This window comes from Vipera ursinii (assembly GCF_947247035.1).
Source record: "Vipera ursinii genome assembly, chromosome: 2".
In the NCBI taxonomy this organism is placed as follows: domain Eukaryota; kingdom Metazoa; phylum Chordata; class Lepidosauria; order Squamata; family Viperidae; genus Vipera; species Vipera ursinii.
The window spans coordinates 173088995-173113680 of record NC_139513.1 but is presented as its reverse complement, the minus strand read 5'-3'; the positions used below and the strand labels follow the sequence as shown (position 1 = coordinate 173113680).

The 24686-nt window shown below is 45.7% G+C and overlaps 1 protein-coding gene across 2 annotated transcripts in view; it reads right to left on the bottom strand.

Annotated features, from left to right (window-relative positions):
* Positions 1 to 3688: 3688 nt before the first annotated feature.
* The window catches only part of SMC1A (structural maintenance of chromosomes 1A), a 34227-nt gene continuing 13229 nt past the window's right edge, over positions 3689 to 24686 (bottom strand). Inside the window, exons 10-25 of one of the 2 annotated variants that reach the window (XM_083351432.1) lie at positions 24484 to 24669; positions 23714 to 23893; positions 22966 to 23112; positions 22249 to 22386; positions 19827 to 19943; positions 19408 to 19514; positions 19147 to 19288; positions 18903 to 19048; positions 16606 to 16759; positions 16399 to 16509; positions 8995 to 9151; positions 8211 to 8365; positions 6174 to 6325; positions 5811 to 5880; positions 5598 to 5708; positions 3689 to 4310 (exon numbers count right to left, since the gene is read on the bottom strand). In XM_083351432.1, coding sequence (XP_083207558.1) covers positions 4227 to 4310; positions 5598 to 5708; positions 5811 to 5880; positions 6174 to 6325; positions 8211 to 8365; positions 8995 to 9151; positions 16399 to 16509; positions 16606 to 16759; positions 18903 to 19048; positions 19147 to 19288; positions 19408 to 19514; positions 19827 to 19943; positions 22249 to 22386; positions 22966 to 23112; positions 23714 to 23893; positions 24484 to 24669 — 2157 coding nt within the window. In that variant the 3' untranslated portion in view covers positions 3689 to 4226. Of the gene's footprint in view, positions 4311 to 5597; positions 5709 to 5810; positions 5881 to 6173; positions 6326 to 8210; positions 8366 to 8994; positions 9152 to 16398; positions 16510 to 16605; positions 16760 to 18902; positions 19049 to 19146; positions 19289 to 19407; positions 19515 to 19826; positions 19944 to 22248; positions 22387 to 22965; positions 23113 to 23713; positions 23894 to 24483; positions 24670 to 24686 lie in introns of those variants that run through there. The other variant, XR_014491051.1, reaches the window with a different exon arrangement.

Sequence of the window (24686 nt, the reverse complement as noted above, 5' to 3'; positions counted from 1 at the left end):
CTGGCACATTTTTGATGCTTTGGTACATACCCGTCTTTCCCCAAAAATAAGAACCGATCTTGCCTCCAAGAGAGGCACCAGGTCTTATTTTCGGGGGATGTCTTACCTGTTTACCTTAGGGCTGCTGCAGCCATGCCCCAACACCTGTCACGCCTCTGTTTGACTTCTTCTGTGGCTGCTTGCAGCCACTCACCAGGTAGCACATCACACCGGTGCCACGGCTTGTGGCAGGAGGCGCGAGAGTGGCATCCTGCATGATGCACCATGTGGCATCCAGCACAGAACTCGGGCAGCGGCGTGATAGATGTTGGAGTGTGGGAGGCCTGGCTGTAGCAGTCACAAAGTAAGCAGATATGGGGCATGTGGGGCAGCTCCACCTTACCCCCCACATACACAACCCTGCCCTAGCTTGATTTTTACACATGCACCACACCCCAAAACTAGGGCTTATTTTGGGGGTAGGGCTTATATTAGGCACATGGATAAAAATCAAACTATGGCTTATTTTCGGGATAGGTCTTATTTTTGAGGGAACATGGTATTACTTGGGAAGGATGGGGGTCTTGAGACACACTACCATGCTAGGCTTACTGAAACGATCTCCATTAATTTAGCTGAATTTTGTGACTTAGTTTACTGAGTGAAAAAAATAACTGCAATTTGTCTTGAAAGGCCCATTTTTTATATTCTTTAACATCTTGCTTGCACGAAGTATGTTTAAATCTTATTGGCTGTAACACACAACATGATCATATTGTTCCTATAGTTTATCTGGTATATGGTATCTCTCGTGAGCAAAATCATGAACTGCTGTAGCCAGTTATATTGCATCATATAGCCCTGCGGGCAAGAAAGAAAAAAGCAGAAACTTGAGGGGAAAAAAAATTAGAAATCAGTGTCACGTAGCAGCAACAGGAAAACATGTCGTAACTGAAATGTTTTGAATGCTAAGTGGGGCTTATTTTGTTTTGCATCAGATATTCCTATTTTAGACAAACAGAAACAGAGCAGTTAGCACAAGTCTAACCTGTGGCTACAGTTAACTGGCAAATATAATTTTAGGCTACATCAATAGAACTATAGTTTCAAATCTCAACTAGGCCCCTTTGCACTGTTTTATCAGATCTCATTCCAAGTACTATGTTCAGTTTTGGGGATCACATTTCAATGATGTTCAGAGGCCTGGAAAACTAAGTCATATAAAGAACCTGGAAGCATTTTAGCCTTGAGAAATCTTGAGGTGTGATATGGCAATTCTTCAATTACCTGAAACAATGATGCGTAGGTCAAAACCTGTTCTTCAGCTGTTGTTGGAATAATAGATCTAAGTTACATGATAGTAGACCCCTACTGAGTGTGAGAAGAAAGTTCCTAATACTGAAAGCAACTTGAGAGTACTGAAGAGCAGTTACTCAGCAAGAAAGCTAGTCTCTCTTTACTGCATATATTCTTCACTGAGGCGCGCTGTAACGGTAGCATTTCTGCACTATGCAAAGAGTTAAAGTCTATAAGAAAATACAAAGAATTGTGGAAACAACTGAACCTCCCTCCTGGCTTCTATAATGGCAACAGGAAAGTGGAGATCAATCTCCAAGTTTTATTCCTCATTCATAAGGACTGGAAACTTGATTATTCTAAAATAAAAAGAGGAAACGGCAACACCTGCCTTTTGCAAGAAAAAAACCACTATAAGCCACACAAGGCTTACATAGTATAAGGAGAATATTTTTATCCCAGATAATTTTATTACAGTCCAACAGGTCTCGAAAAGATCCACATACAGATCTTCCATGCTCCATGAGGCAACTACAATTCTGCACTGTTGGGAAAGTTTCTCTTCTTCCACCTAACAAAATAGCTTCTACCAGTAAAACAATCAAGGTGCCATAATTCCATAAAAAGTCAAGGGTTTCTTTTAGTTGAGCTTCATTTCTAGTATTTTCAGAGACATGATCATGTTATTTTCTTAGCAAAATACAATGGTGATTTGCCATTAACCCTTTAATATCCTTCAAATTTATGGTATTAATATTAGCCAGATTTAATTTTAACTTTTCAAGATTGGCTTAGGTAGACTAGTTGCTGTGCTTACTGTCATAAATACTGGTAGAGTACGTGAGCTGTGAAATGGCATAATTCCACAGAAGTCCAGAAAAAGTACAAAGTATTACCAAGCAACACAGTTCAACTGAGAAGCTCAATTAAAGTTTTGTTAAAAGAACCAATTTTAATCCTTTGCCAGGAAAATATATCTGAAAAATATGCTACCTCCAACAACCACAGGGATGAGTAAATAATCCTATTTTGGAATATGGTTAGAAATAAGGCTTCAACAGATCCAAAAGCTCTTTTCCCCTCCTAATGACTAGTAAAACCAGGATAAATTAAAGAGCCTTGGTGGAGCAGTGGGAACGAATTCCCATCACCCCAGTACGCTCACACAGAGAAGGCCTCCTCAGGGTACCGTCGGCTAGGCAATGTTGGCTGGCGACCCCCAGGGGGAGGGCCTTCTCTGTGGGAGCGCCAGTCCTATGGAATCAGCTCCCCCCTGAGCTTCGGATGGCCCAAAATCTCCAGTCCTTTCGCCGCGGCCTCAAAGCACTCCTTTTCCACCTGGCTGACCTGGACTGACAGGCATTTTAATTATATTTACAATTTTAAATTTATTTTTAATTTTTTAATTTTGATTTATTGCACAGATGATTTTAATTTTATTTTTATCTTAATTTCTGTACTTATTATATGTTTTGTTGTTAGCCGCCCTGAGTCCTTCGGGAGATAGGGCGGGATATAAATCCAATAAATAAATAAATAAATAAATAAAGCCTCCTTAAATGCCTGCAATTAGTCCAGGTTTGCATCCCACCAGGCTCAAGGTTGACTCAGCCTTCCATCCTTCCGAGGTAGGTAAAATGAGGACCCAGACTGTTGGGGGCAATAAGCTGACTTTGTAATAATGCCGCTTGGGGGGGGAAAGCCCTAATAAGCAGGCATATACATAGAATGAAGGCTACTGCTAAGCACATTGGTTTGTGCTTAAATTGTAAGCCGCCCTGAGTCTTCGGAGAAGGGCGGGATATAAATGGGATTAAAATAAAAAAAAAATTAGCAATTGAATCCGGGGGAAAGCAGAAAAAATACAGCTAGGAACATTCTGGAGTTTGGTTTTGCTAGGAACATCACTGTTTTGCTAGGTATGAAGTTTTGGAAAAGAAAAACTTGGGAATAAAATACAATATGATAATTCCTTTGATTACCAGGTCAGATCAAAGTGAGATTGCAGTTTAGATAATCAGTGCTGCTGTTATTGGCCAAAAAAAAAGTTTAATAGTAAGTTGCAAGGCTCCTCAGCTTCCAACAGGAAACACATTTTATCAAAGACATCATTGCTTTGAAGAGAGAGAGAGAGAGGGAGGGAGAGGGAGACTCCTCCAGACTTTCCTCCCAACACTGTCTGCAGAAGGACCCTGTTAGTAAATTACATCTGGCCCCAAAAGACTCATCAGCACTCACTCAAGATCTAAAGCTTGCAGGATTTATGGGGCCACTGGGGCTGGAGGAGAATGTTCAAGAAGCTCAGTGACTTTGGGCCAACCTTGGCACATCCTAATGGGAAGCCCCAACCTCACCAATGTTCCCTCCCCCCCCCCATTGCACCTTTGGTGCAAGGAAAAATCAGAACAGAGAACAGAAGTGAAATATTTTAATTTCAATCACACACAAAAACACACACATGATATTAAGTCTTAAAAAAGAGCAGAATTTAAAGCCACGCTTTAGGCGACAGCTTGGCACGAGAAGCATTCTCATGAAACCACCATTATTTTGGTCCTATAAAGAGTTTTATAAAGAGCAAAGTAGGTTACGCTGGAGAAAACAAGATTCCTCCTTTTCTCTTCTCCTATACAGCAATAAGATGCTGTCTTTTAAAAAGAGGGGTGAGACAGAACGTAGCTTTGCAGTTAAGTTTTAGAGAGAAGGGGGGGAAAAATCTGTCACTACAGACACAAAGATGACGGCCCCCAATGTAAGAGTGGTGCCGCTTTGTCTTTAAACATTTAGGTTAATTTCACCCCCTGCCCAACACACACCTGCCAGCAGTTCCATAGGAGAAATAAAGGGCAGGCAATGGTTTAAGGGCTTTGGAGGAGGGAAACAACAGCAACACGGGACTAGTAGAAGGCAAAGTTGGGAAAAGACAAGCAGAGGTTCGATTTCTTCTGTGTCTACTGCTCACTGGGATTTGGGTTGGCATCAGGATACTTGGTGAGATCAAAGGTCAAGACTTTGCTGATGACACAGTCTCCTTGCTATTGGGAAAGAAAGAAAAAAAGGAAAACGGTACAATATGTCATCCTGTTCTTGTTCTTCTACAGCAGCTAGATTCAAAAATCAAATATGAAGCTTAAAAAAAATAGTCCTTGTATTGCAACTTTGTTTGGGATGGGAATTTTCATCACTAAGCAAAGTGGTTGTTAAGCAAAATGTCACGTGACCACACCGCTTAGCAACAGCAGTGCCAGCTGTCCTGCTTATGGTCATCAGGCAAGGACCACACGCTTCCCCTGCCCTGGGCAACAAGTGCCCCCATTTTGATCATGTGACTATAGAGGCACTGGAATGGGTGCTGTCTGAGGACTGGTCGTAATTACCATTTGTTCTTTAATGTCGTAACTTTGAATGGTCACTTAATGTAAGGATGTAACTCCAGGATGACCTGTATCTTCCTTGTACAGAAGGTTTTCTTGAAGCAATACAAGCTCAGCTTTCAAAATTCATTCTTATCTTGAATTCAGGAAAAAGCCTCTGGAGAGACTGGAAGGGAACAGGGTTGATCCCTCCCTCCCATAAAAAAAGTCTTGTTGGAAGTGTCATATATTTTTTTATATCCCACCTAGTTTTCTTCCCTCATTAAAAGAAAAAAACTTCACTCCTCCCTATTTTCATCACTACTGTTTTTCCTCAGTACTCACAGCTTTCCTGAAAGGATATTATTGAGGGACCCTCTATGCGAATTAGTAGCCCAGCATTCTCTTGAAGGGAAGTTTGCCCACAAGCGATTCTCAATTCATCATCCCTAGCAATGCCTTTGGTTGCCAAAATGTTTTCACCTTGCTTTCTAGTGGGGCTGCCTTAATATGAGATCTCAGAAGTCTCCATTTCATTCAAGGGGAAAGAAGCATGATATTGTAAATAATGCTATCTGAGATACCACTATCCACATTCATAAAAGGTAAAGGTAAAGGGGGAGCACATGCGTGCTAGTCGTTTCCGACTCTAGGGGCCGGTGCTCATCTCCGTTTCAAAGCCGAAGAGCCAGCGCTTGTCCGAGGACATCTCCGTGGTCATGTGGCCGGCATGACTAGACGCCAAAGGCGCACGGAACGCTGTTACCTTCCCACCGGAGTGGTCCCTATTTTTCTACGTGCATTTTTACATGCTTTCGAACTGCTAGGTTGGCAGAAGCTGAGACGAGTAATAGGCACTCACTCTGCTACGCGGCACTCGGGATTCGACCCACCAAACTGCCGACCGTCTGATCGACAAGCTCAGCATCCTAACCCACTGAGCCACCACGTCCCTATCCACATTCATACCTCAGGGTAAACACCAATGAGACTCTCAGCCTTGGTGTAGAACTCCTCCTTCAGGGAAATAACAATGGCCTGGAAGTTGCAAGTTGACTGTTCTTTAATGTAATTGGCTACCTGTTTGGAGAACAGGGGTGGGGAGAAAAGGGTGAATTAGCAGCTGTCCAAATCTTTATCACAGAGGCAGTAAAGTTTGCCTGTCCGTTCAATCCTACCAACCTTTCCAATGTTGGTATTGTCCAAAGCAGCATCAATCTCATCCAAGACAAAAAATGGAGCAGGCTTGTAGCTGGGAGCAAAAATGGCAAACAATCATGTGAACACAAAGTTGTTTCAATGGAGATAAGCTCTTTTTTCAACTAGCTCTATGCTGCCCACTTTCACCTGCAGTAGATCACCGGCTAAATGTCTAAAATGTAGACCCACCAGAAAACCTATACCCTTTAAAGTGTTTAAAGAACAATGAGTCATCTCTACCATTCTGCTCTTCTCACCTCCCCCACCCCCATTAATGTTCCAAATCTCAAATCTGGATAATTCCAGCTCTAACCAGAACTTCCTTCAGAGCAAGTTTGGCCTCACCTGTGGATAGCAAAGAGCAGAGCTAAAGCTGCCACTGTCTTCTCCCCGCCAGACAGATTGTCCATTGGCCTGAAGCGTTTGCCTGGGGCTACGCAATTGTAATTGATACCATCCAGGTAAGGCTCTTCTGGGTTCTCGGGACCTAAAAAGGCCTGCAGAAAAAAAAAGAATGAAAAATATTGAGGGAGACCACCAAGTACCTTAATAACAAAATATTCATCATTTATAGTACATTCATCATTTATTATGTATTATGAAATTATAACCAAGAGGGGAAAAAGGAAGAATACATATAAATGGTCTATTTCCACGGACAGACGATGTTGGTAGGGTGCCTTAGAATGCAAACTATGTTCATAAGATCAAGAATTGTGACATTAATTTTTTCAAGGAAGGTATTAACATTTGTAGTCATTACCGTTGAAAAAAAAGAACAAAACACCCGTTCATTATATCATTATATCACTGATTGGAGGGCAAGAATGAGAGCCGCACTTATTTCCTTCTCTTCACAAACAGTGGTGCTATTTCAAATAACCATTTACACAGTTCTTCAGGCAGCAAAAGTTACAGGCAAACGTAATTGGTTCTGCGCAATTAGGACTCTGAGAGGGGATCAGGCTGTTGCCAGGTGTAAAAACTGGGGCAACGACAACACGGGGGGCTGCAAATCAAAGCCTCGCTCTTGGATAAATATTATACTTTGTATATGAATGAAAGTACAGCCACTAGCCTTTGATCAGTCTTCTGGCTGGTGAATGACATTTTTGCAAACAATTCTGTTTGTAACTGGAAAGCAAATCTGCATCTTCTACCTGACTCCCATGAGAATGAAATTTTGATGTCCAATTTACAGCAAGCTGGCTCTCAATTACACTCTTTCCCAATCAAAAATTGGCTAATTAGGGAAAGAAAACACAATGCTTGCACGCACACACGAACACACACTTGTTTGTTGAAAGCTTTATTCCATTTTAAGACACAGCATTCATTATAAGAAGGGACGCGGTGGCTCAGTGGGTTAGGACGCTGAGCTTGTCGATCAGATGGTCGGCAGTTTGGCGGGTCAAATCCCTAGTGCCGCGTAACAGAGTGAGCGCCTGTTACTCATCCCAGTTTCTGCCAACCTAGCAGATCGAAAGCACGTAAAAAAAATGCAAGTAGAAAAATAGGGACCACTATGGTGGGAAGGTAACAGTGTTCCGTGCGCCTTTGGCGTCTAGTCATGCCGGCCACATGACCACGGAGACGTCCTCAGACAAGCGCTGGCTCTTCGGCTTTGAAACGGAGATGAGCACCGGCCCCTAGAGTCAGAAATGACTAGCACGCATGTGCGGGGGAACCTTTACCTTTACCTTTTATTCATTATAATGACTCACAAAATGTTGAACCATAATGGACCCAAGGCAGAAATGTACACCTTGTGGCCTCAGGATCATTTGAGGTCCCTGAAATCCTTAGACATAGCCCTCTTGGCCAATGGAGAAACTATTACATAATTAAATAATGGAGCGTAATCTTATCGGCCATATTTAATTTAATTATACTAAAATGAATTATATCACTTTTTTCCTGGTCCCACCTACTCACATGTCAAATAGATCCATGACCCACAAAAGTACGCACACTCCTTCATTGAGGCACTGAATTGCGTGCATACTTTGATTCTGAAGAAGTGCTGAACTGTGTATTTGATGTGGAACTCAGCTTCTTCAGAATCTCTGATTTGCAATTTAAAAAAAGAGATGCAGTAGTTGATAGTGTTATGGCTGAAAGGATCTGGTCTGCAAACGCACAAAAGAAAAAGAGTGCCTCTGCAAGAGAGTGGGTGTATGAAGCATTAGGGCCTTACTTGCCTCTCTCCAGAAGTAAAAAGACCAGAATAAATAGCGCAAAAGAACATCTGTTGAAAAGCATGGTGCCATTTAAGCAATTATACAAAATCTGCACAATTAACGTAAGTCACAGAAACCTTTTTCTTGGTTCAGTCGCTGGATGAGCCGGCATGCAGCCCTCTTCAAAATATGGCATCCTCACCTGGGCGCTGCTATTTCGTGACAAGGCCTTGTAGATCTCATCAATGTTGGTAGCTACTGACTCAAAGCAGGAGTTGAAACGGTCAAAGCGCTCCTTTTTTATCTGTTCGAAGGCCTGCTTGGCTTTCTTTGCACGTTTCCGGGCAGCCTCAAATTCTGGTAGAAAAGGGAGCAAGCATAAATGGTCCCATCATTTCAGCAAAAGGCTACCGTGAAGTTGGGCATTCCCCAAGCTGATGCCCTTCTAAAGTACCGTATTTTCCGGTGTATAAGACGACTTCTTAACCCATGAAAATCATCTCAAAAGTTGGGGGGTCGTCTTATACGGCAGAAAATCAGCGAGCCCGGGAAGGCACGCCCTCCCCTCTCACTGTGGAGGAAGCAGGGCAGGCTGGCGTCTGGTGGGAGCCGGCAGGGCAGTCCTGCGCACGCGCACGCTCCCCGGCTGTTAAGGAGCACTCCTTAGCAGCCGGGGAGCGCATGCGTGCGCAGGACTGCCCTGCCGGCTCCCGCCAGACGACAGCCTGCCCTGCTTCCTCCACAGTGAGAGGGGAGGGCGTGCCTTCCCGGGCTCGCTGATTTTCCGGCATATAAGACGAAAAATCTTGAAAATCATCTCAAAAGTTGGGGGGTCGTCTTATACGCCCAGTCATCTTATACACCGGAAAATACGGTATTGGATGTTAAGATGCTTGCTAGAAATTATGGGAATTGAAATCCAGCACCAGGAGGGCATTTGTTTGGGAAAAGCCAAGCTAGCCGAGACTACAAAAGTAATCTGGTACCATCAGAGGTCTCCTGGAACTTGTCCCTCACACTTTCCAGCTTTTCCATGGCCTTCATGTTTGGGGCAGCAATTCGCTGTAAGATGCTCTGTTGCTCATTCAACTTCTGTTGTAGCTGATTCATCTCCTGTTTGATCTCATCTTCAGACTGAGCATCCTACAAGGAGAAATAAAGAGAAAGTAGTTCTGGGAGTCAGAGAACTGAGAACTTCAAAGGTTCTTAGTTTGCATATGAGCTAGCTTTTGTAGCACTGGTCTTTCACTCCCAGAATGTAAGAGTGTTCAGACAATTCTCCCAAGCAAAAGACACTGTAGCCTTAACTGAATGCTATAGGCAAAGTGAATTACTAGTAAGTCTTACAAGTTGCAAACTCATCTTTCCTTTCTCTCAAGCACTCAAACATTGGAATTTCTGAGCTAGTTCACTCTCATGTTTTAAGCCATGGTGGTAAGAAAAAGATAACCAAGACTCCACATTTTGAAGTAAGCAAGCAGTTATATATGTGGTTAAAAAAACACCTCTATTTATTTAAAGACTCTCTTAAATTTATGTTTTAACAATTCTTTCCAAAGATTTTTGACAAAGGGTATAGCTCTAATCAAATGCCAATAATCCCTTCAGAAAACCTAACAAAAACAAGATGTCACTGGCAATGAAAGAGTGGACTCAAGTTGTAGCTGCTTTGATGTCTGAAGCCCTTTGAGGTCCGATCCCTTTATCCCCTCAATAGCCCAAGACTCAATATTCCCTTTTCTTCTGACTACTCATCTTTTATGGATATCTAATATCCTTGAACCTTGACTGATCTTTTGCCTTCAACTTGTTATCCAATGTTGCTATCTCTGTAACGTATCAGATATCTTATGGTCACATCCAACCATATTTCAGCCCAACCCCTGTATCCAGATGAGGCAGCATGGTCCTTTTGCTCCCTCAAGATGGTAATCATGTTCCTTGCCTCCCTGGTAAACAACAAGCCCTAATGTTTAACTCAACACTTGAGTTGAAACAACTTGAAACAACACTCTTTGGCCTTTTGCATACATACCGTATATACTTGAGTATAAGCCGACTCGAATATAAGCCGAGACCCCTAATTTTACCCCCCAAAAATGGGAAAAGTTAGTGACTCGAGTATAAGCTGAGGCTGGGAAATGCAGCCGCTCACCTTATGCTCCTCTCCAGAGATCTTCCCTCAGCAGCGGCCGGCAAAGTAGCTCGCACGCGAAACAAGCCCGGCAGAGGAGCCAGAGCGGCGAGCAGAGGCGCCCGGCCTAGATCCTGCAAGGCCCGGCCGAGACACGCCCCCAGCAGCGGAGCTGCTCCGGCTACTCTGCCGGGCTTGTTTTGCATGTCAGCTATTTTGCCTGACGCTGAGAAGACCCGCTTGGGCACTCGGGTTGGTGTCAGTCTCCGCAGGCCCTTCTCGTTTCCAGGAACGTCAAGCGCGCTTGGCTCCCCACCCCCACGGCAGGGCAGGGCAGGGCAGAGACTTGCTCGCCCGTCTGACGGCCCTGAAGAGAAACGAAGGGCTTGCAAACTCCCCGCGAGAAGCTGGGCGAAGCGCGCGGCTGGGTGAGTGTGTGCCTGCGCGCGTATTTACGAAAGAAACGCTCCGAGAGTTCTTCTTTCTCCGCCCCCTTGGGGGGAACTCTAGCGACTGCTGTAGCCACGCTTCTCTTCTCGGCTCCGAAAATAGGTATTTCTACTCTCTCTCTCTCTCCCCTCCCCACCCCGCATTCTCCTGCCTCTTCGATTGCGACAATAAAAGGGCGAAGGGTGCGCTGGTTTCTTCCTCCTTCCTCCCCCCCTCCCCTCCCCTCCCCGATTGTCAGGTGAGGCAGCTGGAGGTCTGGCCGGGAGATTGTAGCCGTTTTGAAACGCCGCGTCTTGAAACGCCCGATCAGCTGATTTTCGGGTGGAAGAGCCGCGGCTTGAATCTGTTTGCATCTGCCTGAATTAGACCGAAATGGCCTGAATTTGACCAGAGTTGCTTTGTAATGGCTGGAGGAACTGCAGAGGAGGTCTTGCCGGGAGATTGTGGCCGTTTTGAAACGCCGCGGCTTGAAACGCCCGATCAGCTGATTTTCGGGGCGGAAAGAGCCACGGCTTGAATCTGCTTGTATTTGTTTGAACTTAACCAGAAACGGCTCGTAATGGCTGGAGGAACTGCGGAGGGAGTGAATGCTCCAGCCTGGAATATTTGGAAAGGCTGGGGGAACCGGATGAACTGCAGCTTAAGCGACTGTTGCCGGAGGAGCCATGGCTTGAAACGCCCCAGTTTTGGGGCAGCGTTTGCTTGTTCCGGGTAGAAAAAACGCTGTCGACCCGGCATCTTTTGCGGGGAGGGGTGAGGTGGGGTGGGGTGGGGTGGAGGAAGCAGTTTGCGAAGCAGCCGAAATGGGGGTGTCAAGCCCTACGGGGACCAGGGGAGCACTTCCAACAATGCCCACGCAGCACCGAAGGCCCATTGGCGCCCGCACCCCCCAACTGTTCGGCGGGAGAACGCCAGACCCGCTGCCGCACTTACAGCTGATCGGCGGCCGGAGGAGATTGCGAGCGGCTGCGGAGGTTCTGCGCCGGCACAAACAGCTAATCGGCGGCTGAAGGAGACTGCGAGCGGCTGCAGAGGTTCCGCGGCTGCATCAACAGCTGATCGGCGGCCGGAGGAGATTGTGGACGGGCGCAGAGGGTCCACGTCAGCACAGACAGCTGATCGGTGGCTGAAGGAGACTGCGAGCGGCTGCGGAGGTTCCGCGCCGGCACAAACAGCTAAGGGGCAGCCGGGGACGTCTACCGGTGGTCACGCAGCGCGATCAACTGAGCGGCAGCTAGAAACAGCCGCCGACGGTCGCACGGGCCTCACGGGACTTTTCGGGTCCGATGGCGGCTTGGAGAGTGTGGGTGGCTGCTTCGCAGACCTGGTGGTTGTAGCGGCATGCAAGGTCTGCGAAGCAGCCACCCACACTCTCCAAGCCGCCATCGGACCCGAAAAGTCCCGTGAGGCCCGTGCGACCGTCGGCGGCTGTTTCTAGCTGCCGCTCAGTTGATCGCGCTGCGTGACCACCGGTAGACGTCCCCGGCTGCCCCTTAGCTGTTTGTGCTGGCGCGGAACCTCCGCAGCCGCTCGCAGTCTCCTTCAGCCGCCGATCAGCTGTCTGTGCTGACGCGGACCCTCTGCGCCCGTCCACAATCTCCTCCGGCCGCCGATCAGCTGTTGATGCGGCCGCGGAACCTCTGCAGCCGCTCGCAGTCTCCTTCAGCCGCCGATTAGCTGTAAGTGCGGCAGCAGGTCTGGCGTTCGCCCGCCGAACAGTTGGGGGGTGCGGGTGCCAATGGGCCTTCGGTGCTGCGCGGACATTGTTGGAAGTGCTCCCCTGGTCCCCGTAGGGCTTGACACCCCCATTTCGGCTGCTTCGCAAACTGCTTCCTCCACCCCACCCCACCCCACCTCACCCCTCCCCGCAAAAGATGCCGGGGTCGACAGCGTTTTTTCTACCCGGAACAAGCAAACACGCAGGCAACCCTGCACTATTCAGCTCAGTGAAGTCACGCTTGAAACGGCTTGAATTGCCCGATCAGCTGATTTTCGGGGCGGAAAGCGTGCGGTGTTGTGTTTTTTTTTCCTCCCCCCGAAAGTGAACGGCAGCTTTCCGTACTAGTGTATTTGTACTGCCGCGAGTGACAACTGACAAAGCTTGCCGGTGTGATCTTGATTTTGGAACTGATGAAGTCTGTTAACTAATTGATTGGCACTCCGGTCGCTCATCGCCGTGAAACTAGACCTTGTTTTTGGGTTGTTTTTTTTTACTTTGGGCTGATCAAATGGAATAAATGGAATAAATAAAAACACTGGCATGTCAAGACACCAGCACAAAGACCAAGGTACAAGCAGCTCTCCTTCAGTCATTATTGAAACATTTGATCAGCCCAACTTCTTCTTCTTCTTATTATTATTATTAAATCTGTTTTTTAACCAAGCGTGACTTCACTGAGCTGAATAGTGCAGGGTTGCCTGCGTGTTTGCTTGTTCCGGGTAGAAAAAACGCTGTCGACCCCGGCATCTTTTGCGGGGAGGGGTGAGGTGGGGTGGGGTGGGGTGGAGGAAGCAGTTTGCGAAGCAGCCGAAATGGGGGTATATAGAGGATGGGAGGTTCCCACCGAGAGAGCTAGCAGAGTTGTTGTCGAAGCACGTCACACGCCTTTCCAACCACCAGAGAAGGGAGGAATAAGAAAAAAACACACACACACACACACACACCCAGCAGGAAATCGAGGAAGCTTGCGTAAGATCTGAAGGAGACACGATCGTGGGAAAGGCACCGAGCGTGCCGTGGAAAAAAAAGAAAGGGTGGACTTGGGCTCGGCTGGTTTCGCAACGGGAAATGGGAAATCCCTGCAAAAGATGCCGGGGTCGACAGCGTTTTTTCTACCCGGAACAAGCAAACGCTGCCCCAAAACTGGGGCGTTTCAAGCCATGGCTCCTCCGGCAACAGTCGCTTAAGCTGCAGTTCATCCGGTTCCCCCAGCCTTTCCAAATATTCCAGGCTGGAGCATTCACTCCCTCCGCAGTTCCTCCAGCCATTACGAGCCGTTTTTGGTTAAGTTCAAACAAATACAAGCAGATTCAAGCCGTGGCTCTTTCCGCCCCGAAAATCAGCTGATCGGGCGTTTCAAGCCGCGGCGTTTCAAAACGGCCACAATCTCCCGGCAAGACCTCCTCTGCAGTTCCTCCAGCCATTACAAAGCAACTCTGGTCAAATTCAGGCCGTTTCGGTCTAATTCAGGCAGATGCAAACAGATTCAAGCCGCGGCTCTTCCACCCGAAAATCAGCTGATTGGGCGTTTCAAGACGCGGCGTTTCAAAACGGCTACAATCTCCCGGCCAGACCTCCAGCTGCCTCACCTGACAATCGGGGAGGGGAGGGGGGAGGAAGGAGGAAGAAACCAGCGCACCCTTCGCCCTTTTATTGTCGCAATCGAAGAGGCAGGAGAATGCGGGGTGGGGAGGGGAGAGAGAGAGAGAGAGAGAGAGTAGAAATTCCTATTTTCGGAGCCGAGAAGAGAAGCGCGGCTACAGCAGTCGCTAGAGTTCCCCCCAAGGGGGCGGAGAAAGAAGAACTCTCGGAGCGTTTCTTTCGTAAATACGCGCGTAGGCACACACTCACCCAGCCGCGCGCTTCGCCCAGCTTCTCGCGGGGAGTTTGCAAGCCCTTCGTTTCTCTTCAGGGCCGTCAGAAGGGCGAGCAAGTCTCTGCCCTGCCCTGCCCTGCCGTGGGGGAGGGGAGCCAAGCGCGCTTGACGTTCCTGGAAACGAGAAGGGCCTGCGGAGACTGACACCAACCCGAGTGCCCAAGCGGGTCTTCTCAGCGTCAGGCAAAGTAGCTGACATGCAAAACAAGCCCGGCAGAGGAGCCGGAGCAGCTCCGCTGCTGGGGGCGTGTCTCGGCCGGGCCTTGCAGGATCTGGGCCGGGCGCCTCTGCTCGCCGCTCCGGCTCCTCTGCCGGGCTTGTTTCCCATGTGATTCCGGGCCAGGTGCTGCTGAGGGCGAGCAGAGGCGCCCGGGCGACCCCAGCAGTGTCAGGCAAAGTAGCTCGGCCGCGCGCAAGTCCTCGGTAAGTTCTTTTTTTTTTTGTTGACTGGAGTATAAGCCGAAGTGGATTTTTTCAGCCCAAAAAGTGGGCTGAAAAATTCGGCTTATACTCAAGTATATACGGTAAATTTGTAGCATTCCCACAGGCCTTATTAATAGGATGCGCATCAGTTATCAAAAATCCTACAGAGGACAGGCAACACAGGATGAACCTTATGCTCTTCAAAGTAGGCTGATGTCTACATGTTGTGATTGTGGATCAGCCTCCATGATTCCCAGCCAGCATTTGGAAGGGATTATGAAGACTGAAGCCCAACACGTTTAAAAGGCACCAGGCTGGAGAAGGTCACTTTAATCCCTGGGGCTAGACAAATAGGTTCTTAGGAGACAAACACTATATGCTCCACAAAATGTTTCTTTAATCAACTCTAAAGCTTTGTAAGGAAGTGTAAATCAGCTGCAATAAATATTCTTTCTTCTGGCTACTTAATAAATTATAGAGCCTAACATTCTGATCAGGTTTTAAATCAAAGGATAGCAATAAAAAGATAAATTAGAGAGGCTCCATAATTTTATAAAGCTGAATTTCTTGTTTTGCATGCAATAGATGGATATAGGCCTGGTATTTGCTTGCCTTTTGCTATCGCTCAGTGCCAGGCTGCCATGAACTCTAAGGGGACTGGATGGGAGGTGGGGAGGATTCAAGGAAAACGTAAAGTTCACAGTATCTCCCTGAGACACGGTTCCAAGGTCGACCGGCTGGGAACTGAGTATAGCTCCGTACCAGGGGTCTTCAAACTTGGCCCTTTTATGACTTGTGGACTTCAACTCCCAGAATTCCTCAGTCAGGCACAAGTCATAAAAGGGCCAAGTTTGAAGACCCCTGCTCCATACCAATCCATACTTGCCACCATTCTGAAAACATATTCTTTGAATTTGATTGAACATGGGGGGGTGGGGGGTGGGATGGGGGGGCAGTATGGGGAGGTACCTAAGGGAAGAGAAGTTATACTTGGGGATTTTGGTGTGCGAATTTCAGTTCAGGCTTTGCACTACTGTATTTCACTTGACCTCTAATAAACTATACCTTTCTCAAGAAATGGAGTTAAGGATCATTCTTTCTTAGAGGCTCAAGCTGAGTCAGGTAGGTCTGACAAGAGTTTGTATGGGAAGTAATTGGATTTTTCCAAAACTGGGGAACTATTCCTTCCAAATGTCTCAGAATTCTTTGGACTCCTATTCACCGTCTTAACTGCTCAGAAAAACTAAAATGACTCCCACTGATTTAAGCTTAAACTTCATCTAAAATATTTCCCAATCCTTCAGGTTTTCAGAAGTTATGTTTTTTTTCCCCCTAGGCAACCTCCACATATTATAAATAAGACTTCAAAGGTTTGGTGCCAGGAGAGATCCTACATGTGCCTCCTCATTTATGCTACTTATTTTTCTCTAAACAGCTTAGCACTGGGAGGCAAAATGCGACTGTCTCTCCCAAATGAGTTGCCAATTTTCCTCACTAGAGAGTTTTACACAAGGACAATTTTTGAAAAACAAAACATTAGATAAAATAAAATATGGGGGAAATAGCTTGTCATTGTTCTCCTTAACATCTGCTTCTTTTAAAGGTTTTTATGTTCTAATTTTGTTCTGAATTAGTCCCATTGCTTTTATTTCATTTTTATTTACATATTTCCTGCCTGTCTTATCTGACTGTTTCCTAGGCAGCATCTCTTCCCCCTTGTTCCCCAGGGTCATCCACACATTCCATTACACCTCCACAGATGGCCAACCCCAGAGAGCTCTCCTTACCTTCAAATCTTCAGAGACGTCACTATAGTCAATCTCAATGAGAGCTTCTCGTGCATACATGTTGGAAGTCCTCTGTGAACTGCTGGCTGGCTCCTCCCCTTGGGAGCCACCCTGAAATCAACCAGAAGACAAAGGGATGCTCACTTGACCCATGCATTCCTGGCTCAGAATTCTTTCCTCTTCTCCCTTGTAGAGTTATTTCCTTACCTCCTCCTGGCTGATATCATCCATGGTGCCTTTGGAGAGGGGTAGCTTAATGTCTTGCATCTTGCAGGCTTGCAGTAAATTGTGGCGGTCACTGCGCTTCTGCTCCAGCTTGGTCTCAATGGCGGTGACCTCCTTCTGCAAGTGAGTCATCTCTCTGCAGAAAATGGCCCAAAGTGAAAGGACAGTCCAGGCAAAGCGGCCTCCAGCTCTGTAAAAATCTTGAACTAGGCAGTGCCAAGTTGCAAACTTACAGACTGTCACATCTCAAGAATGATTAGAAATAAGACACAATCAGACAATCTCATTATGAGTCCTTCTGGACTGGAGACAGCAAATGCCTTTGGTTTTACTAGGTTAAGATTCTTATAAACTCTTCTGATACTTTCAAAGACTCCAGAGTGTAATTGTTAACCGAACTGCAACCTTTGGCTGGGATTAATAACCAGTGTGGCCATCTCGTTTGTGCTCCCCTCTCTCTGAATGTGCAATGTTGACCATTTCAGATGGTTTGGGATGCTTTTGGAGAAGGAGGTGAAGAAGCTTAAGAAGTGAAATGAGTGCAATTAGCTTATGGCATCCATAGCTTCACTCAAAAATGCAAGGTTTCCCGCCTCTCAAAAAAAGCCCTACTATATTCCTGCATTTGACGGAGGCTTAAGACAAAAATTGGAAGCGTAGGTTTCTGCAAAATACATGGCAACTATTTCCCTTAAACTCCCCAACCAAAATGGGGAGTCATATCATATTATCTGTGGAGAAAACACTGCTTTAAATAAAATAAAAAAATATTTACCACTGGATAATGGAAAATAAAGGATGGAAAATAAATTTAAATAATTATTACCAGTGCAGTAGACATCATACATAGACAAATGAGATCAGGGACAGCATTTATTTAGTATGCATTGGATCCCCCAAAATGTACTGAAATAATTGATATAAGATTTTCTATGTTGGGAGTGGTAAAAAAAAGAGAGTTCACTGACATATGGTCATATGATCATTTGATATCTTTTCAGAATAAAATGTTAAGATATATAAGAGGATATATGAAAAAATCTTAAAATGTTAAGGAAGTTAATGTGATGTTAATGTATTGTGATATACCAAAGCTTGGGAATATGTTTATCAGAAATTAAGCATGGGGAGGGAACGACTGAAAGAATTATACTGAAAAAGGTGATGTTACAGGTTTTACAGAACGGTTGTTGCATATCTGTGATATTTTGGAAAAAGCAGTATTTTCTACTAACCAAAGGATGCAGCAATATGTATTACTATGGCAGAGATTTTGTGACATTTTTCAATAATATTTTGTACTGTACTGATTATTGATGTTATGCTGTACAAATAATATGTAGGTGTTTTTCCTTTTTTTCTCTTTGTTTACATTTAGGATTATTTTGGTAATTATGTTCAACAGTGTCAAATGAATTTAAAAAGATAAAAAATATACCATACATCAGTGGTTCTCAACCTTTTCTTCACAACCCCTTTAAATACCTTTTGTGGCTATGGACCAGGGCCATGGTCCCCCAAGAGTTAACTTGATTTAAATAATAACATTTTTCAAGCTTTTGTGGACTCCCTGTGAAGACATCGTCCCCCCACCCTCGGGGGGGGGGGGGGTACACAGACCACAGGTTGAGAACCACTGCCATACATACTTCCTTCTTTCTTCAAATATTGCAAAAATCAGGCATTCCCTGATTCTGGTGACTCAGGAATGGAGCAGCACCTAGCTACTAATTCAAACCAAGCTCCATGGACCTTGGGTTAAAATGAAGGGCTCATAGTTAACCTCCATCAATGGCTGTTTATTGTGGTAACAAAATAGAATCTTCCGTTTTCAGCCACAGCATACTCTGATTACTGGATGTTGGGACAAGGGGGAAATGTTGTGATCATCTAATTAGTAGAATTCCCAGAAACATCAGACTGGTGCTGGGAACTACTTGATACAAAACACCGAGAGTCCTGCCTTTGTATTCTTAACTGGTCCCTCCCCAAAAACAAGTAATCTTCCATTCATTAAAACCAACCTAGCAGTTCGAAAACACGTAAAAATGCAAGTAGAAAAATAGGGACCACTCCGGTGGGAAGGTAACAGCGTTCCGTGCGCCTTTGGCGTCTAGTCATGCTGGCCACATGACCACCGGTCCCTAGAGTCGGAAACAACTAGCACGCATGTGCGGGGGAAACTTTACCTTTACCTTATAATTTACCAGGTGAAGCAGAGGCAGTGGTAGACATCTCTACCCTCCTGCTTAGATCTTGCCCTCATAGGCCAGACTTACTTGTTGGCCCCTCCCAGCTTCTTACGAATCTCTTCCATCTCATGGTTCTTATCATTCACCTCAGATTTTTTGGCCAAGTGCTGGTTCTTCAGATCCTGCAGCTGTGCCATGGTCTCATCTATGATCTTCATATGACGCTGTTCCTCCTGTGTGATCATCAATAGGAAAAGCACAGATGTTAAGTCTGTGGTGCTTTTCTCACTCTAAATCACGGGTGCCACATAGCGCTAGTCCCCCCATGCACCTTCTTGAGTTTTTCTATCTCAGCTTCATCTTTCTTGACAGTCTGCTCCCACATGTGCACTTTGTCCTGATCTTCTTTCAGCTGGTTCTTTTCAAAGTCCAGCTGGATGCCTAGGCGGGTCTTTTGATTTTCAAATTCAAGCCTGGGAAGGGGAAAGGGAAAAATTATGGAGTATCCCAAGCCTTCCTCCCCGTATTAAAATTAGTAAACTCTAGTATTCTTGAATCTGGAAGTGCCAGGGTGACAGAAATGGGCCAATACCTTTTTTTGGCAATCTCATTCTGGCGTTTCACCTTCTCTTCCTCAAACTCCCGGATATTCCTGACTCCGATTTCTCGGCAGAATTCTTCAAATACTTCATCTTCTACCTGCAATGATAAAGACTTATATAAAACTGGTCTTAAGGATGAAATGGAGGCGTGGCTGTGTTAAAATGAGTAAATGAACACTGTGTACCTTGATATAAGATGTCAAGCATCCTCAACCACCACAGTAGAGAATATGTTAAAAATACGGTTGCAGCCTGCTACCTTTTCCTTCCCTTTCTAAATTGTTGCTACTTCTGCAACTTTCCCAGATTATCAACTACCTGCAGGCTTCTGTCCTTCTATATACCGCGCACTTGCCTTTCCTGTTTTAGCCACGCCTCTTTTGCTGCTCTTGGCCTGGGCCTACCATACCTGGTTCATCTTCTCCTTCAGCTCCTTCATCTCACGCTCTCGCCCATGTATGATGTGTTTGATGTCGTTGATACGGGGTCCAAAATTGGCAAGCTCACTTTCCAACTTAGACTTCTCCTGTTAGGAATAATGCTGAATCAGGAAAGAGCTCAGAAGAAGTAAGAGACTGCCACTAGAATTCCCTTTTCTTTGTTCTGCATGGAAAAACTAACATTTTGGTGTGTTTTTTTTGAAAAATGGCATCTTACAATTTTTTGAAAATATATGCATAATATGCATTTCATCACTGGCATTTCTTCATCGTAGCATCTTCCTGCAGGCCCAGGGTCTGATTTTCAGATCAATGAACACCATTTTATGTGAGCATTTCATCACTTGCAATATAGAATCTAATATACTTGCTAGCCTTTTAAAACACTGACTATAACTAATAGAATTATTATTTTTCCACCGCTGTCCTTTTTCCCCCCTCAGTCCTGAAACTATTTCACCTAATTTAAGCCTTTTAAAATTAAAAAGAACATCAAGAGGATATAAATAATTGTTTTGTAAAATGTATGCTCAGAAGCCTCTATAGTAGAAGAGCAGGTGCAGCTGGGGGCAGAGTTAAGCATGTCACCAGCTAATTAACGCCAGGCACAAAAAAATTGGATAATCTGTTATTTATTTTATTTATTTATTTGTTTCGATTTATATATACCGCCCTTTTCCCGAAGGACTCAGGGCGGTTTACAGGGCAAATTAAAACAGTGCAATGTACAAATTAAAATTAAATTAAATTAATAGCCCCAAAACAGTTTAAAATTTAAAATTTAAAACCATTAAAACCCCTCAGTCCAGGCCGGCTAAATCAAATAGCCAAGTTTTTAGGTCCCGGCAAAATGAACGAAGGTCAGGGGTGATCCAGAGTTCCACAGGCAGCTGATTTCATAGGGCAGGCGCGCCCACCGAGAACGCTCTCCCCCTGGGGATCACCCGCCGGCACTCCCTGACCGGTGGGACCCGGAGGAGGCCCTCCCTATGGGAGCACACAGGACGATGGGAAGTGGATGCTGGCAGCAGGTGCTCCCTAAAATAATCCGGACCCATGCCATTTAGGGCTTTATAGGTCATCACCAGCACCTTGAATCTCACCCGGAGGGTAACTGGAAGCCAATGCAGCTCGCGGAGAAGAGGCATTACATAGGAGTATTGGGAGACCCCCATCACAACTTGCGCAGCTGCATTCTGCACCAGCTGAAGCCTTCGAGTGGTCCTCAAGGGCAGCCCCATGTAGAGAGCATTGCAGTAGTCTATCCGGGAGGTCACGAGCGCATGAGTGACTGTACGTAGGGCGTCTCGGTCCAGATAGGGCCGCAACTGGCGCACCAGGCGAACCTGGGCAAAAGCCCCCCTGGCCACAGCTCCTATATGATCTTCCAAACTGAGCCGTGAGTCCAGGAGGACGCCCAAGTTGCAGGCCCTATCTACGGGGGGTAACACCTCACCCCCCATAGTTAACGATGGAATAGACTGGTTAATCCGAGATGCCGGTATGCACAGCCACTCAGTCTTGGCGGGATTGAGTCGAAGCCTGTTTCTCCCCATCCAAAACCAGACCGCCTCCAGGCAACGGGACATCACGTCAAGGGCATCACTGGGTTGGTTTGGGGTGGAAAGAAAAAGCTGGGTATCATCAGCGTACTGATGATACCCCACCCCAAAACCACGAATGAGCTCACCCAGCGGCTTCATATTGTTAGGTTATATCTCAGAAGATTTATTCAAGCCTATACATGAGAATCTAGTCAACTAAAGCTCAACAATAAATTGATGCCAGATAATAGCACTAGCATTAGCACTACACTTATATACCGCTTCATAGTGCTTTATAGCCCTCTCCAAGTGCCTTACAGAGCCAGCATATTGCCTTCAACAATCTGGGTCCTCATTTTACCAACCCTGGAAGGATGAAAGACTGAGTCAACCTTGAGCTATTCAGGTTCAAACTCCTGACAGTGAGCAGTCAGCCTACAATACTGCATCCTAACCACCGCACCACCACGGCTCAGATAAGGGTCAATGAAATTAGGAAGGACTGGACTTGGACCAATAACCAGTAACAACTCAAAACTGATGACCTGCTTAACTATTGGCCCTAGCTCTGCCTGCTCTTCTGCTACATTATCCAGCATAAAGCAAATTAAACAGAACAGTGGTGAAAAACTATTGATTAGTTTTTTTCTTATCAGTTCCTTCCAAATGATTTAAGGCTCCCTTACCAATTTCCTCCACACTGTTCTCCCTCATTCACCATTTGCTGCGTTAGTCCGCAGGCAAAAATAAATAAATAAATTGAGTTTCTCACACAATTCATGAAGCTGAATAGAAGTTGGGGGTTTTTAAAGCAGAATCTAGCTCCAGCAAGTGGCCATCATAATACCTGAAGATTGAGAGCGAGGTGACGTGTCTTGGTTTGTTCTAAATCACTTTGGGAGTATTTCAAGCGCATCTGCAAGCCATGGGCCTGTGACTGGACCTGACGAAGCTCTGCCTCTTTACGCTTAGCCTTCATTTGTTCCTGGGAAAGGGAGATTTAATGGCTCAAATTAAAGAAATCCAAAGAAATGGAATGCAAAGACTGAGCAGCAGTTAAGATTTCACGAATAATATCTGGGAAATTGATAAATGAATCACGTTTCACACAGCTGAATTATGATGCTGAAGTGAGCAATTTGTAACAGGAAAACCGTGAAGATGTGGTTTCCTTACCCGAGATATTGATGCAATTCATCAAAACAGGGAAATCTTAACAGAAATCGCTGCATTACAATAAATCTACTATAAACAGAACTAAAAAATGTGCTCTCCCAGATACAATTAATTTGCTGTTATTCAGTATACCGCATTTCAGTTTTACAACAGAAGTTTAGGCACTTCTAGAATGCGACTATTTGAATTATTTTCATACAAGCCTCTTAACAGAACGTACATGTATTAGTAAATCATGATTTAGTAATATACACAAGGAAAGAGTATGTTTGGTTTGAGCACTGTTCTCCTGTAACAACCTGGAGCAGAAATTTTCAAGATTTAATGCCCACTGACGCTATGACACAGGCAGCCAGCCTGACTTCTACAACTCAAAAGCAGGTTCAACCTTGAGTTCCTCTGTCAACCTCTCCTTCTTCTCCTTCAGTTTATCCACAGCTTTTTCATCCCAGCGCCTGGCCTTGGCTTTCAGATCACTGGCACCCCCCGAGATCACCCCTGACTTCTGGAACAGGGTTCCATCTAGTGCAACCGTCTACAACAGAAGCAAGGAAACAAAAGTGAGAGAATGAAAAACCTAGCACTTCACAACAAGGAAACAAAAGATGAGGTCGGCAAGGTGTGCCCGCAGTGGATGATACAAAATAAGTTTAAGCAGATATACCAGACATGTCAAACACAAGGCCCGGGGGCCAGATCCGGCCCGTGAAGTGATTTCATGCAGCCCGCAAAGCCATCCTGGAAACAGTGAGGGAACGGCCCCCACTGCCTTGGCCCTGGCCCAGAGACCCTCCTTCTGCCAGAGACCCTCAGATCTGTCCCACTCCTGCCCAGGCCCCCATAGGCACCCTTGATGCAAACGATGTAGAGCTGGCCATGCCCACCCAGTAGGCCATACGCACTTTAGCCACGCCCACCCAGTAGGCCATGCCCACCCAGGCCACACCCACCCGGCCCCCTGAGGGCAACCGCAATGCTGATGCGGCCCTCAGTGAAATTGAGTTTGACACCCCTGAGATATACCAAGGATACATTCCTACAAATCACAGCGACACACATATTTCAAGAAATGGAATGCCACGTTTGGGGAGAGGATTATGGTCTACCTACAGTGTGTTGGGTAAATTTGCTCTGACCTTGTGCCGCTGGTGCCCACCAAAGGCGATGCGACGTGCATCTTCCACGTTGTCACACACAAGGGCATTGCCACAAGCATACTGAAGGGCCTTCTTGATATGAGGAGGCTCATATCGAATCACGTCAATCACAAGCTTGGCTCCCTTTAGCTCTCGGAGTTTTTCATCTGTGGGCTTCACCTGGGAGTGCGAGATAGAAAAAGCATTATTAGGCTGACCCCATAAACTGTATGGACAATCTAGGCTGAAGGGTAGGGACACAGAAGGAATTCACGCTCACTTGTTGAATTCAAATAAATTTAGTTCAGCTACTGAACTCAAAAGGCAGAATGTCTTTTTTGTTCCTTCCCTAAAGGATCTTTATTAAAACAATAGCATCAGGCCATATTATTATCCAAGACTGTCTAGGGAAGCATTTGGATACCCATCTACAGGTAACAAAGAGAGAAATGACAAAAAGTGTGCTTTGTCAAAAAATAAACTATTTGTGTTCATTTATTTGCCAATAACCTCACCATTCCTTTATTTACACACTGTGATCAAAAGGGGAGCTTACTGCTTCCCGCCACCATCTTTTTTGAGCAAATTATGCTGAGAATCAAGAAATGGGCTTTCTGTGTGAAGAGAAATTCTAACTCAACTTTCCCCAGCCTGGAGCCCCCAGGAGATGTTGGCAATTTCCATCCACCTTTTGCTAGGGTGGCTGCAGATGACGGAACTGAAAGCTAGCTGGGAAAAGTTCTAATCCAATCAGTCAAAGTCTGCCTCACCTCAAGATAATCAAGAGGCAGGAAAGTCTCAGGCTCTCCTCGCTGCTCTTTGATGTACTGGATACAGTCCCGGCCAGTTTTCTCTGAATCAACAATGATGGCGTCCATATTCTTGCCCAGCACCTTTGTGACAGCTATCTGGTACTTTTTCTGGGTGGGCTGGCAGAGGTCGATTAGGCGTCCGTACTGGGGAAAAAGAAGGA